Source organism: Vigna unguiculata, chromosome 6 (genome assembly GCF_037176805.1).
Source record: "Vigna unguiculata cultivar grain cowpea cultivar isolate G323 ecotype 2 chromosome 6, ASM3717680v1, whole genome shotgun sequence".
In the NCBI taxonomy this organism is placed as follows: domain Eukaryota; kingdom Viridiplantae; phylum Streptophyta; class Magnoliopsida; order Fabales; family Fabaceae; genus Vigna; species Vigna unguiculata.
This window is the reverse complement of record NC_140797.1, coordinates 35,415,457-35,431,385: the sequence shown is the minus strand read 5'-3', so window position 1 is coordinate 35,431,385 and position 15,929 is coordinate 35,415,457. Positions and strand designations below refer to the sequence as shown.

The 15,929-nt window shown below is 32.3% G+C and overlaps 1 protein-coding gene across 12 annotated transcripts; it reads left to right on the top strand.

Moving 5' to 3' along the window:
• Nucleotides 1-986: 986 nt before the first annotated feature.
• On the top strand, nucleotides 987-14,405 carry LOC114187045 (uncharacterized). 12 transcript variants are annotated; one of them, XM_028075156.2, is made up of 14 exons: nucleotides 987-1,133; nucleotides 1,229-1,341; nucleotides 3,260-3,336; nucleotides 3,411-3,525; nucleotides 4,312-4,352; nucleotides 4,439-4,654; nucleotides 4,850-4,942; nucleotides 5,600-5,759; nucleotides 6,272-6,360; nucleotides 12,668-12,771; nucleotides 13,163-13,275; nucleotides 13,364-13,621; nucleotides 13,821-13,929; nucleotides 14,004-14,405. In XM_028075156.2, exons 1-9 carry the CDS (start codon nucleotides 1,105-1,107, stop codon nucleotides 6,301-6,303), a joined length of 876 nt encoding a protein of 291 aa, XP_027930957.1. In that variant the 5' UTR covers nucleotides 987-1,104; the 3' UTR covers nucleotides 6,304-6,360; nucleotides 12,668-12,771; nucleotides 13,163-13,275; nucleotides 13,364-13,621; nucleotides 13,821-13,929; nucleotides 14,004-14,405. The 12 variants fall into 12 exon arrangements, with proteins under 12 accessions (XP_027930957.1, XP_027930953.1, XP_027930954.1 ...); XM_028075152.2 differs by having other exon boundaries at nucleotides 13,364-13,929; XM_028075153.2 differs by lacking the exon at nucleotides 13,364-13,621 and having other exon boundaries at nucleotides 13,163-13,298.
• Nucleotides 14,406-15,929: the final 1,524 nt, after the last annotated feature.

The window sequence follows — 15,929 nt, the reverse complement described above, 5'->3', positions numbered from 1 at the left end:
TCAAAATTACGTAAAACGTATGTGAAGTTTGTTTCATATATTTAATGAGCCTGAATTATAATTTTCAGAATTCAATAAATTCCTGTTATCTTAATTAATAGGATTAAGAAGAATACAAAGTTCATTGAAGTCTCAAAATTACAGACTCATTAAATACTAATTACACTGAATTATCCCCTAAAGTCCGTTACATACAGCTAAGAAATAACGCTATGTACAACAAATGTATTACCATATCAGCACCTCATTTATTATTAATTATTATTATTAATAATAATAATATTAATGACAATAATATTAATAACAATAATATTATGATGGGAAGTAATGCGTTTGACAGAAGACAAAAGAAATTATATATGACAGCAGCAAATGAGTAAGTATATATATTATTTTATTAATAAATATTAATCGTTAATTTTTATTGCAGTTTAAACTCATTAAATCAATTTTATTTGTCTATATTATTATTAGCGGAGGATCAATCTTATCTTCAAACTTCTTCTTACTTACCACATTTTTTTCTTTCTCTTTCTTCTAACTTCTCTCACTAAAAAATTATGCATAAAAAAAAAATAATAACGATATTTTAACTCAATTTTGATTTATTTTTAATCTATCATTCTAATTAGATTACATTATATTATTAAAAAAAATCAAAAATATATAATTTAATGATTAAAATAATAGTTTTAAAGTAAGTTGAAAAAGCGAGTTAAAATATTGTTGACCTAAAAAAAATTATATTATTTAAAAAAATTAATTTTAATATTTTCAAATATATTAATTTTTTAAAAATAATAATAACACAAGAAAATTCAATAAAAAAAATTTGTATGAGTGAGTGGGGTTATAGAAATTGAAGTAACTGTCACTTCCTAATAGAACCGTTGTTTGAATTAAGTTCTTAACTTTGGTGTCTGCATGGAACCTCGTACTTACACATTGCACTCACTATCTCTCATCACTAACATCTATCTAATGCAACAAACCGTTCTTTCACAGTGTCAATGCATATTTAACTCTCTCTCTCTCTCTCTCTCTCTTCTTATTCTTCTTCTTCTTCTCCCTTTCTCTGTCTCAATATTCACCACCTTTCAAGCCATGGATTCGCACTGGAGCTCTCGCCAAACGTACCATCTCCACCACCGTCACTTTTCTTCTCTCCTTTTCTCATCTGGGTCGTCGTTTTTTTTCTGATCATGTTTTTCACTCTCTTTCTTTCAAGGTTTGAACGCTACCTTTATGATTATCTTGTCAAAAGAAACATGCACCACACTGCTGAGGTTTTCAGGAACGAGACTAATCTTCATCTGGGTCCCGCTGCTTCTTCCACTGATGGTATAACATTCTTCAATTACTTCGTTTTTTTTCTGTTTTGTTTTCTTTTGTTTATTCTCAGTGGTTCTTCCTTTGCTTCCTCTTGTGGGAGGATTTCTTTCTCCCTGCATGTTAATTATCTGCCACTTTCTGGAAAAAAAAATTGTCTTTTTTCTTGTTCATGTTGGGTTTTGGTAGATGATTACTAAATTCACTTTAAGGTTTTCATTTGTTGGTTCCCTCATGAAATCTCTATAATCCAATTCTTGTCCTGTCCCTCAAATTGAAAAGCACGTTTTCTCTTTCTTTGTTTTTTGTTTGTGTTTTATTTTTTTATTCCAGGGGTAGAAAAGGAGATAGGAAGAAGAAATTATTTGAAAAAAAAGTTAGAAACTGTTTTACTGTACACAACCACAATTTATGGAAAAACGTAATCTGCATCGCAAGGTCTCGAATCATTTAATAACCATTGATTGAAAATTCAAATGTTGAAAATTGTTACAAAAGTAAACGCACCTGGGAAATAAATTATTGTTAAAATCTCAGTTCTTGATTTTTAATTTTGAGAGTTATGCTTTACATTTCATCATTCCTAAAATGTGAACCTTGGATGATAAATCCTTAAATGGATACAGTTTGATTTGTCATCATATGTTGGTATATGACAAAATTTTTAGAATTTAGGCTACGGTTACAAATGTATTAAATCATAGTCCAAAATTTCATTTATTGTTGCCATTATTTGTTTCTCTCCCATGAGTAATTGCCCCTCTTAAACAAACAAGTTCATTTGAGGCGTTATAAGTTACACCAAATCAATATCCATTTGGATATTCTAAAACTATGAAGGTTATAAAGAAATCCTTTCATGTTAAAATTTACATTACAAGTGATCTAGATTTTGATTCATATGTATTTTCAACAGATTTACTCATTGTTTTCAATGATGAACCATCCGTATTAATATTGTTTATGAAAAAAAAAATTATCTCTCCCTTTCTAAATGTAATAGGCTCTTTAATATCTACTAAGCCAAAGATATGCATTGCAATATATGTGTACAATTAACTAATTAAACATCAAAACTTCTATATCTATATCTCTCCACAACACCCTTTATTTATCTCATACTTTTCTTTTGGTTGTAAAAATAGCATTTCTCAAAAGTAAAAAGAAGGTTCCGAGATGAGAATTAAAATTGGAATGGTTTTGTAAACTAAGAATTTTAACATGTTGGGTGTTCTTCAAAATATGATTTTTTGTACTGTATATAGTGAAAGAATGCCCTTTTTGATAATGGGTATTGGTATTTTAACATGTTGGGTGTTATCACTTGTAATTATTAAACAACCAATTTTGTGAAAAGTTTAATATTATTTTATTATTCCAGAGTTGAGACATCTCATTGAGTGTGTGGAGAAATATTGACTTTTGGAATTGTGGTTTAGTTGTTTTGATTTTTGGATTGTCAAAGTATCATTTCTATTTAACAGTTACGAAGTTTGACTTAGTTGGCAAATTGAATGTCACGTGAGAAAACTTTGTCTGTTCTGTTTCTTTTCTGTGCTGCTTTTCTTGTAGGAGTATTGTTGAGAGAATGATCCCAATTATTTAGGGAGTGTTTGGAAGAGTGTATTTAAGCCCTTTCACTACTCCCAAGAAAACCCTGCAATGGCTACAACCAAACACGACTTTTTGTAGTCGGTGGAAAACTACGATATGTAGCTGGTGAACTAATTTTACAGAGGGTATTTGTGATTATTTTGTTTTCTTGATTCGAAATGTAAATATTTTTTAGTAAGAAGTTCTTGGTGGTAGTTTCTCTTTAGTAATTTTTGTTCATTTATATCCTTTCTATTGTATTATTATGTCTGGGGATTATTAATTGTTGTGTGGCAGTTTTTGTGACTGGAAAATGTGTTTGGATTGGTTTTTTCAGCTGTGGATGTCCCAGAAGGATTTTTGCTGGAGTGGTGGTCTCTCAACAATGATTTTGAATACTTCAGACAAATGCATGTGAGTTACCCTCCTCCCTCTTATTGGTTTATCAATGCAATTATGTGATCAAATCTCACCTGGGATGGAACTAGTTGCAGGAGAAACGTGGGTTGTTCAGAGGAATGCAAGGATGTAATGCTTTTCCAGAAGTAGGGTCTTCCATGAATGTTCGACCAAAGTATCAATTTCCTAATAATTTTACTCCTGGTACGTTTCTTGCTCTGCTTCATTAGGCCACAATAGAGCATTTTAAGTTGAATGACCTAGAAAATGTTGAAATCGTCTTTCCTCAAATGTGGTACTCCCTTTACACTGACCTAGAAAATCCACATTTTAAGGGGGTCTTCAGTGAAAGCACCAACTATTTGGAATTAAGCACAAGAGAACTAAATTCAAAAAACTAGTCTATCAAGTGAGAGAGTATAGTACTATATCAAGTAGCTCATACTACTTAATGTGGAATTTCTAACAGGGATGAATTAGAAAAATAGGCATGACAAGAGTAGGATCTATCTACTTTAGCATTAAGTGCTGAAACTAGATGTTAGTTAACTGACAATCTATACTTTCTGTGGATGACAATTATGTCTGTTAAAAATTGTTAATAAATTTCTTCTTCCCATCTGATTTTAATATCGAAAAACAACCCATCAATATTTTACAACTTAGAACTTGAAAGATACTCACTTTTTCTATTAATTTACTTATAGTAAAGTATTTAAACAGGCTAAAAAAAGGACATCAATGTCATTTAAAGCTTAAACATGTGAAAGATTAACATGGTACATTAGAAACCTTGATGATATCCTTAAACATGTTCTTGATAGTTAATTATTATGAATAGAGGATAAGTAAAACTATTCTTTCACTGAAAACTTGGATGTTTCATAGTGAGGTTTGGGTATTCAGAGTCAATGCAAGCACATAGTTCTCCTTCCCCCCGCCCTTTACCTGCTACTATCTTCTTCATATATATTTTTCTTTTTGTTGCAGTTAAAGCACTCAACATAGGAAGCAACTTGATGCCATCACGTGTAATGAACATTACTTCAGCTAATATATTTTAGTTTGCTTTAACTTCTATTGTTGGATATTTTAATAAAGGCATTTTTTTGGGCAGGTAACTGGTGAATGGCCAGTATTTTCCTCATCTTCTGCACACCACAAAGGTAGTGGTAAACTGCCACAATGTCTATTCCCATTTTCCCATCAAGAGGCATTTGGTCAAATGCAACGACTTTCATCTTCACATCAAGACAAGGTGATGACACCAGTAGAGAAAACAACAGAGGTTTCCAATGTCAATAGTTCAGAAGCAAATTCTGGATTTATTGAGGTAATCTCAATTGAGGTGGCTAAGTTAAACTTTATGCCCGATTTCATGTAGTTATACTTCTAGTAGTCTCATTACACTGGGAGAATTGTGATAGAGTTGCCAATGACTGCTTATGTTTTTATAAATATAAAGTTTCTATACAATATTTTTACTACGAAGAGCTTAACTAATTGTTTTAATAAAATATTTTTGCAGGAAACAGATCCGATCATTGAGAATTTGTTAAATTCTTTTTGGTTATTTGAACCTGATGAACCAAGCCTGTTTGACAAGTCAACAGTAGGACAGGTATTACATAATAAAATATTCCAAACTGGTTTATGTGTTATACAACTTAACTGGTCATGTCTACTTTATATGGCGAATTTTAACTCAATCTGTCGAAGTAATATACTCTATCATACACAAGAGGGATGATTTAGTGTATGTCTGGTTCAATTTAATTTGAAGGAATAATATACTTATCTCCTAGTTTCTTGAAATAGCTTTTGAAAAGAAAAGGTAATTATTCTCCAACGAAAGTTGTTCCCAAACGCTAGAATGTATTACTGTAAGGTATTCAAGTCAATTCATTACTTTCTTGTTGTGGCACACATTCTTTGGAATAAGACGTTTTTTTGTTTCAAATAAAATATGAAATGTTTTCGAATTGTGAGAATTTGGTGCTGTGTCCATGTGCTTTGAGAATCTACTCATCCTCTCAATAATTTTTTTCCTTCCACTGTTTGCTTCTCAATGTTCATCAATGGAAGAATAGGTCACTAATTATTGTTTGAAAGGCTACTTAAAATCTAAAATATTGCACATGCGTGTGTGTCTATACGTATATGTAAACATAGATTTGTTGATACCCTTGTATAATTGACTAAAATAAAAATAGAGGTAGAAAAAAAACAATTTGGTATTCTCTATAATACTAAACTTCTCGTGCTTCTGGCATTACAGAGCAGCACAAATGCCGAGAGTTTGGTGGAACGTGGAATTGGAAACACTAGTATGAATACAATTGCTGGTTCACCATTGGAAGAGGATGATAACACAAGTGACACAAGTGATTCTTCCAGCAGTTTCCAATTTGTTCTTACTGATGAAGATGTTTCAACGGGTAACTATTTTTTTATGGGAGGATTAACTAACTTGAGTGCATTAATTGGTATTATCTTTTTGCAGTCTGTATAACTTAATTTTTACATTGACCTCCCTTATGATTAGGACTAATTACAATTTCATCCCTGGTGATTGAAAAGTTAGCTCCCTTACTTTTATCTATTATTATTAACGCCAACAGTTTTATCCCTAATTAATGCTGAATTGTCCATACAAATAGAGATCAATATGGTCAAGTATTGAAGTAACATATTAATTGCAACAATATATTCTTGTTCTCCAAATTATGTGGGAGATCAACTATATCCTCCAAGTTTTAGTACAGACTAAGAATGAGTTTTTGAGGTAACAAAGCATGCAATCAAATTAAAGGATTCAGCATTAACAATATTGTCAATAACTCGGCACCTTTTTTACTTAATGATTTTAACTATTCATGTTTATATATACAAACACACGCACACACACCTACCTATGTGTCGTTCTAATTATGGAAATTTTGGCTTGCAGACCCTCAGTTGGAATCCAATGCAGAAACATAAATCGGTATCTTCAAGCATGGAATGTGATATGTTGTCTGCAATAATGAATTCCCTTCTGTAAGAGGATTTGTTATTATGATTTAATCAATGTGCAATACTGCAATGCTACTAAAAAGCTTTATCTGAATTATATCCTTCTGCTTCAGTTTTATGTCGTACACTTAGGCTAGTTACCTATAATATCTATGTTGTTGTTTCTTCTTTTCTTTTTTCCCTTTTGGGTGGAAACAGTGATGAGCAGATGTCGGATTTGAGAACTGGGAAATACATACATCCATAGACCTTAGTTTCATGTATGCTATCTAATAATATTGTGATACATTTGTTGAAGTTAATTGAGAGATATGAGATTCTCTTTAGTATTATAGGATTATCTCTTTATAACATCATGTTAATACATTTATACATAGTGGTGATAAGATTATTTGTAAATTCATGCTATCTGGTATTTGGTAACAAAATACAATATGAATATACATTTTGCATACACATTACAGTACTTATAATCTTTTGGAGAAGTTAATAACAGGAGGAATTAGTTTAGTTTGTCATACAGAAAACTTGTTTGAAAGTAAACTAGAAAATTCTTCTGTTAATTATTCCATAAAATAAATACTTAATAAATTTAGACCAAGGATTAATTAGCTTAGTCTGGTACTTTTTTATTAGGAATTCAAGTGTAAGTCTAAGTCCCACATTGGATAAAAATGAGAAAGTCGAGCACCATATAAGGTAGAACCATAAACTCATTGTCTTAAGGTTTTGGGTTGAAGGTGGTATTATTCTCTTATGCGGTTTGGCTCAGGTCTTATTAGTGTTTTGTCTCCCTAGTGAACCTCCTCCCTTGACGTCAATGGTATTAGAGTCAATGGTTAGTCTTGGTGATTAGCTCATACGAGTACATTATGATCCCTGTATCGAAAGTCTTTTTTATAAGGGTTTCAAGTAAGCGAGTCCCATTAAAGATGAACGGGGTACAAAAAGGGGTACTCATGTAAAAATAAGAAAGTTGAACACCATATAAGATAGAAGACCCATAAATCCATTCTCTTAAAGTTTTAGGTTAAAGGTGGTGTCATTCTCCCCAATGAACTTTCTCCCTTGACAAACCCATCATTTTTTATGTATTGTGATTTGATCCATTTCTACTGTTGAAGTCTCTTTTGGCATTATTCCAACTTCCTTAGCCAATTCATTGTCATTTTCTCCTCATTAACTATTACTCTAATCTTCTCCTGGATATATTTGTGGATGTCTACTCATCCACCTCATCATTTTTAACTCTACTATGCATATTTATTTCACCTACAACCATTAATGATTGTAGAACATTATAATCTTATAGCTTTCTTATAGGACATCCCTTTGATCTCAATATGAGCTTAGGGATCTCAATTTATGCTTGAATTTACTTATTTTCTTAAACAAGTAAAGCTATCCTTTGGAGAGTTAAGATGTTCATATGACTCTTGAAGTCTCAAAACAAGGGAACTCTTCTAATAAAGTTTATAACAATAGAGAAGATCATGGGTGAATCAACGATTGAAGTGTCATAGATAGACCAAGACAAAGAAGTTGATGGGGTACTGTGAATATTTTGGCATTAGAATAGTGATAATGGCTATTTCTCCAAGACAAAGAAGACGGTTTATGGCAACTAGGTTTTCCCAAGGAAAAAGTGCAATGCAAATGAATGCACAAGAGATTTGCAAAATAAATATGATGCTAATATTTCTTATACACATGATACAAATCTTCTCTATTTCTTGATACATGAATCCACGAGAAGAAGGGTATTAACTAACATGATAATGATGGAGAATATCATGGAGTGAATCAACAATTGAAGTGTCATTATAGAATCAACCTTCTTAGATGGAAAAGTTTATGAAATTAATGGTGCAATTCATGATTTGGTTGGGTACTGCAAATTTTTTGGCATTGGAATAACAATTCTTCCCATTTCATTGAGATAAAGAAGTTGTAGTCTACCATAACTAGTTCCTCCCCACAAAGAAAGCTCAACGAAGATAAATCCACAGAGACTCTTTGTAAAGTAGCTCCATTTAACTAATAGCTATACTAGTCATATTGTCTAGCTCCTTATATAGGAATTGAATCAGATGAGGCCTATTTAACTCAATGGTGAGTAATGGCATGGTAAGGTGTAAGTCATCGACTCAAATTTTTTGGAAGGCTTAAAGGTGCCTTGGTAAGGGAACAAGTACTCAATTCTAAGGAGTACATTAGTATCTGTGTATAGATCTAAACTATGTAAATAAGCATGTGTTTGGGTACATGCAAAGTCACATGGAACAGAGAAGTGTCAAAGGTTTCATGGTAAACAAAGAAGCCTTCAGTGCTTACAAATAGACTATTAGTCAAGTTTGAAGGTAAATCAAGTAAGAAAATCCTTTACTCAAATTTCCTTGAAACACATTACAAAGGGATTTTAATCGGAAATGTGTAATATTCAAGTCGAATACAAAGTATGATATTACGCTGTAATTAAGTTTCCAAACGTGCCAATAGACACTAGTAGCAAGTTTATATTATTATTGCTCAATGCAATTTATTATATAACCTTGGCCTGCCAATTATGAATGATATGAAAAGTATTTTTTGGTATTCATAAAAACAATCAAAGGTATATGTGTGAAGACAAAACATAGAGTTATTCCTGTAACAATTGGTATTATGGATTTTAAGTTTATGGGAGTTAGCATGGGATCCGTATTAGGTGAGAAAATCATTCGTTTGGTAGAATATTCTACTAATAAACTCTTTCCACTTATTTTCCTATGTTTGTCCAGAGGAGCGCGTATGCAAGAAGGAAGTTTGAGCTTCATGCAAATGGTTAAAATTTCTTCTACTTTATATTATTATCATCGATACTTACATATCCTACTACCGGTGTGGTGGCAACTAGTTTTGGCATGTTGGGGGATATCATTATTGCTGAACCAAACGCTTCACAAGGGGTTTGTAATTATCTAATCCGAAACCTAATCCAAAATATGTTATTCTTGTCACATTAAATCTTAAGCAAGTCTCTTCAAATATGGCCAATTACCTTGGTCTAACCATCAATGTATTGGTCTTTAATTGATCATTTTTTATCTTTAGGAAAGTTTTCAAAAACAAGTAACAACTTTCAAATGTCACAGCTAAACAAATTAACAATAAAAAAGTGTCATTTCTTAAAATTTTTCAGTAAGAGATGGCATCGTAAAAGATTTTCTATGTCTATGGTACGGTCCTTCCAAGGAAAATACGATGTAGATAAAGAAAGAACTAGGAATGTGATGAGTAAAGATACGCAATTTATATGGCTCCGTAGTTCATTCTTTTACACTATCATCCTAAGACCTCCTTTTACACTATCATTCTTTTACACTATCATCCTTTGAAATGAACCTAAGACATTGTTGATGTGATGTAAATCTTTATGTGAGATGTTAAGGTTGTTGAAAGGATTCAATCATTATGGTAAGGAACATACTAGGACACCTCACCCATGTCCGCATTCAAGAAACTTGAGGATTTGAATCATAATTTTTAGATTCTAAAAAAATTGTCATTTTTTAAAATTATCAACAAGATAGATATAATCATGACCAAAGTCTACGATGAGGTCCTTCCGAGGTTGACATACCATAGATAAAGAAAGTAATTTCTACTTTCGAGAATGTTATACGAATATAGATGTAGAATTTATGTACGTACGTATATGGTTCATTCATTCACATTATTATCACAAGCCTTTTCGAAAGATTTCACTTCAATTGGAATTTGGTTATTCTCCATGTACGAGGATTCCCACTAAGCATCCATGGCTGAATGGTTAAAGCGCCTAACTCATAATTGGCGAATTCGTAGGTTCAATTCCTACTAGGTTCAATTCCTACTGGATGCACACCAATGGGACCCTCCCTCCAAAAAGTCTATTGGATTTTTGTTCAAGAATAAAATCTTATTGGAATTGTCCAGTTCACCCTTTGGAACCATATCACATCCTCGAGGATGAATTGAGACGGTATGCAAGATGTAAGGCTCTTGAGAAACCCAATCACCATGGTGTAAGGATTATACTAGAAAACCTTAGCCTAATGATCCTTCAATATACATGAGCTATTGAGTCACAATGCTGGAATAATTATTGTTAGAAGTCCCACATCGATAGAGATAAGGCAATTTCATAGTATATAAGTGGGTGCAAACCTTACCTTACAAGCCGGTTTGTGGGGTTGAGTTAGGCTTAAAGTCCATCCTTAATATGGTATCAGAGTCAAGTTCCGATGTTGGAATAATTCTAAAAGACGTGTTACTTTTTAGAATTTATCAAGAGGGATGCAATCATGAAAATGTCCATGGTAAGGTCTTTCCAAGGCTTATATGGTGTAGTTAAAGAAGGAGTTCATGGCTGCGAAGGAAATGGTACAAGTATAGATGCACATTTATCTTTTTCCTTGACCATAATACTTTATCTAAATTGAAGGCACTTTGTTGGTGTGATGGTGAATTAGTACTCAAGATGTAAGGATGTTGAGAAACCCAATCACTACGGTAAGAATCATACAAGAAACCTTGTCCTAGTGCTCCTTCAATAAGCACAAGGATTTTAGTCACAATGTTCCAATCACTAACGCGTAGAAACTAACTAATCACAAAGCAAAAGGGATTTTTTAGCTTAGGTATATTTTGTCCAATTAGAGGTTTGGAAATTAACCAATCACATATCACTAACAAGTTGGTCATCAATAGTATGTCAACTTTTCTCTTAACAGAAATGAGAATGCTATAGCATCATTATGTTATTTGCTATCCCAACTATGTTGACACCACAAACAACATCAATCATATGCCATCACTAATCCTATGGAGTGGTAGACAGATCTATACAGTTACCTTAATAGCTAGAGAATACCAAAGAACAACTAAATCCTTTGTCTAACCTAAAATAAGGTAATAAGTGTTGTTTGAATTTAAAGTTACCATAAATAATCACTTCTTATGAAAATAATTACATCTATATATGCTGGCTAAAATCGTTCGATAACTTACGTAGATTAATCTATCTTCAAAGCATGAATCCAGATTCTTTACTAGGTTTTTTGGTGTTGTCCTCTGCTGTGCTTTTAAAATAAACTGACATTGATACTTTAAAAATCTTTTTAATATATTTTAAAACATCAAAATTAATGTCTATTAGTGTATTTTGAAGACATGATAGAAGAACAATGCAGAAAAATCCAGTAGAAAATCCAAATTCTCAAAGCATACAAGTGAGAACTGGCCTAATCAAGGACAAAATACATATAATATTAAGAATCTCAAAAGTAGTTTTTAACATGTATCTTTGTTCTTATCTTACTTTGTCGGGCAGTTCCTGTGAAGGTATCTTTGGGAAAACTAGTTATGATTGTGATTTTGTATGTTGGCCATGCCAATGAACAATTATTGATGAAGGTAGGGTGATACCTAGAAGAACTCTGACTCTGACACCTAACTTAGGACACTATTCGTTGAGTAACAATATTGAGAACGGGTCTTTGTAACTATGAGAAAGGACCTCATCATAGGTACATGCTGACCTTTTGGGATCATGCCCTTGGGTTCCCCCCCTCCCCTCCTTCACTCTCCGGACTCTTACAACAATTGCACTAACTTGTGTCACGATTGATAGGGAATCTATATATCCTACTATCTTGGACATTCACCTATATTTTTCTTTGGGCTCAACAAAGTATGCAACGAACAATGTGCCCAATATGAGTGGTATGTGATTGGAAAATCAGGTTTTGATACCAATTTTAATATAAATAGTGAAGAGAAATAGAGAAGGGAGGGAAATATAAGGAGCGGAAAATTTCACTATTCTAAAATATTGAACTACCTTCAATTGTAAAGCAAGGGATTTCTGAAGGAAGTGTTCAAAGATGAGGATCCTATAAATAGGTCTGTCATTGGTTTTGTCCATAATTTCTATAATAATGGTTTCCTTGTTTGGTATGTAATTGTACATAGCTTTAACACATTTATCTGATTTTAAATTTTTTTAAAGAGGATATATTAACCTCTTTTGCAGCATTAATTCCTTGTTTGATGTTGAATAAGATATATGTGGACAGTTTTTAAAATCATCAAAACCAAGATCTCCTTTTTTTTTGTAAAAGAGGACATTTTTGTTTTTATATTTATTGCCTTAAGATGCACATGTACCACATCAGGCAGAGTGGGAATGAATACTCCCTACTTCTTGTTAAGTCATTCCTATGCTCTTAAGCAACATATATGGTTTTGTTTCCTTCCTCTTTGCCCATTCCTGATTTCTCATTGGTTGAACTTATGTTTTTGTTTCTAGAACACGAATCTTGTCAACAACAGAGGTATCAAGGCTAATTTGTGATGTACAACTAGCATGCAGAAAAGTCTTCCGAACTGTTTTGTCAACTAGGAAAGAAAATGGTTAGTGTCCAATTTTATTTTGAAGTTTGCATAGATTACGAGCTAACCCGAGTAAGCTCTTGATCACTCAGCAGAAGGAATAGAAGGAAATTTCCACAGTATTAAGAAGTGGTTTATTTTCCTGAACATGTTTTCAAAGCCTTTCTTTCTTTTTTTTTCTTCTTATATATACTACAAATTTTTAAGGTTAATAATGTGGAGAAATTTTTACTTTCGGAAATTCCTTTGTTTGTAGTATATAATAGCTGAAATACGGGCTATTGCATTGGCAGTTTCACATCTTAGCTTAATCTTCAATAACAGTTTATTGACTTTGCCATTTTGTTTTAGTTGTAATTTTGTGAATCAGTCAATCTTTTGCTCCTAACCAGCCTTCTTTTGTTGTCTTCAGTGCAGCACCTGGAGATCCTTCAGTTACCATAAGACCATTTTTTCTTTTTCTTCCAATACAAATGAACAACAAAGGAGACGTTAAAGATGCTGACTCACTAAGATTCCTATTCTGTAAATCATCTCATTTGTAGCCGGTAAGCATCTCTTTAGAGCTAACACTATTGTATCATAGTGATTCTTTTTTGTTGACATCAAACAGGTGTGATTCCAAGAAAAAAAGAAAATTCTAGGCTCTAGGAAGGAACATGCTACATCATCACTGTAGACATACGAGGAGGGAGCAACATAAAAAATATTGACATTTTTTAGCTGAAGAAATAGTTCATACTTAGCTGAAGTATCAACAACCTGAGCACGTGCACCCACCGAATCTGTTGGCCTCAGAAATGTTATTATGTGCTGCAACCAATGAAAGTGCAAGATACCAATATTTGTCCATGGAAACATTAGAATCTGAGTAAACTATGAACTTCCTAAAGCCTCTACTCCAAGCAATACTAATACCATTGTGAATATCCATAGTTCATCATTGGTCATTTATATATTAATGACATTTTTCTGTATTTCCATTTGGCTTTAGGCTCTGGTGTGGATTGAAACTGCATTTTGCCTTGTTTTTTGAAAGTTTCTTAATTAATAACTGGTGTGTTGAGCAGGAGGCATTGATAGGTGGCTAGATATTTACCAGAAAGCATGCAAGAGTTGCCACTAACAGTTGCAGTGTTCAACAACCAAGCATACACCAACTAGAAATCAGCCATACGTGTATGTTCATGTTTTAAAGTTATATGATTTAATGAACTTGTATGAATGCTTCTGATATATAATATATTCAGCAGAAAGTCATGTGCATGTTTTTAGTGAAGAAAATGATGGAACATGGTGACACTTGTAGCTTCAGCAGAAAGTCAACTAAAGAATTACTACACAGGACTAAATCACAAGTAGTTTTATTCAGTCAAAGTTGCTCAACTAGTTATGAGAAGGGTTGTCCCCCAAGTGCATCAGAGGAATGCAACTTTCATCCATGGAGAATGGAGAATGAGAGTTATCTTATTAAATATTATAGTATAATTTTTGGTGCCAATTTTGGATTATTTATAGAACAATTTGCCACTTCTCTCTCTACTTTGGTGAAGCCTGGTTTCCATTTTATGCTTCACTTAGGATGGTACTTTAATTTAATTTCGTGAACTTCTGATTTGTGCAGATCAATATGATTTTGCTATTCCTTTTCCAAACTGAGAAGCTAAATTCATATCAGTCACTTATCTTTTACATATTAAAATGATGACAAATTCATATTTTATATACTAAATTAAGGGTTTACTTATTTTCTCCTCAAGAGAGTAGTACTAAGCAATTGAGAAAGTTTAGGTATATTTTAATCTTTGAAAAAACAGGACTTTAGTAATTTGAAATTTATCCAGGATTAAAAAAGTATGCTATATTTTAATTTTAGTAATAAAAAAAATTCAAGAACATAAAAAATATAAGTTTGAATATTACAGAATTATCAAGCACAAATAAATATTTATACTTCTTCAATGATCAAATTTAAAATGAATATTCAATTAACTTAAAACTCTGCATTCTATACTTCTCAGGCCCCAAATAAAGAACACTCAGAAAATGGAACACAACATGCAAATCCTGGTAATAAACTTCTGTAATTGAAGAGGTATGTAGTTAATCTCAAAACTGAAGGCTGTTGTGAAGATCCCAAAATCAATGCCACCTCCAAAGCTACAAACTTTCTATTTATAAACGACCAATTTGTTCATTATTAATTTTGAGTTGAATTATGATTTTAGTTCCTGAAATTTGAAATAATTATGATGTTGTTACAAAGTTCAAAGAATTTTATTTAATTTCTCAAAATTTGAAAAATTTGACTGTATCACTAATTATGATGACTAAAATAAATTTTGTAAAATTTAAAATTTAGGAATTGAGGTTTAAAATTGGGCTTAATTTCTCAAAATTTTGTACTTGAGAACTAAAGTAATGTTCTGAGAATAAAACAATTAAATTCAACGGACCAAAATCAGAATTACCACAAATTGCAGAAAGCAAAATCATAATTTAACATCAAGTTTTCAATTCGTTTGAGTAGGTCTCAGTATCAGAGTGGCGCAGCGGAAGCGTGGTGGGCCCATAAACAGGTCCCTGGATCGAAACCAGGCTCTGATAAATATTTAGAAGCTTCCATTTTTCAATTTTTTTAATCTATCTGCCATCTATTTGTGCAGCATTGATGTTGCAGAAGACATATGTAGACAGTATTTAAATTCATCAAAACCAACATCGCTTTGTTTTTGTAATACAATACATTTGTGTTTTTCAGAACTAGTTTTGTCAAATGGAAGTGTCCAATTTTGTTTTGAAGTTTGCATAGATTACCATATATGTTTATTGTCTTCACTGGCTTTGGCTTCAATAACTGAATGTCTACCACATATCAAAGAAGCAAAGTTTGCACATGCAAAGCCTTCAAGTTAATTAGAGTTCACATAATTTTAATAGTGGTTTGATTTCATTACTCTGTTGCCACTAACAGTTGCAGTATTCAACAACCAAGCATACCGGTAAGAAATTCAATAAATTCAATATTGCTTTAGTCTTTAGATATTTGATAAATTCAATAAAGTTTTATAATAGTATCGGTCTTTTTTATCCATAAAAAACAAAACTATTTAAGTGAAGGTTGTTGTGGGATATCCCAAAAACAATGCCACCTCCAAAGCTACAAATTTTCCCTGCTT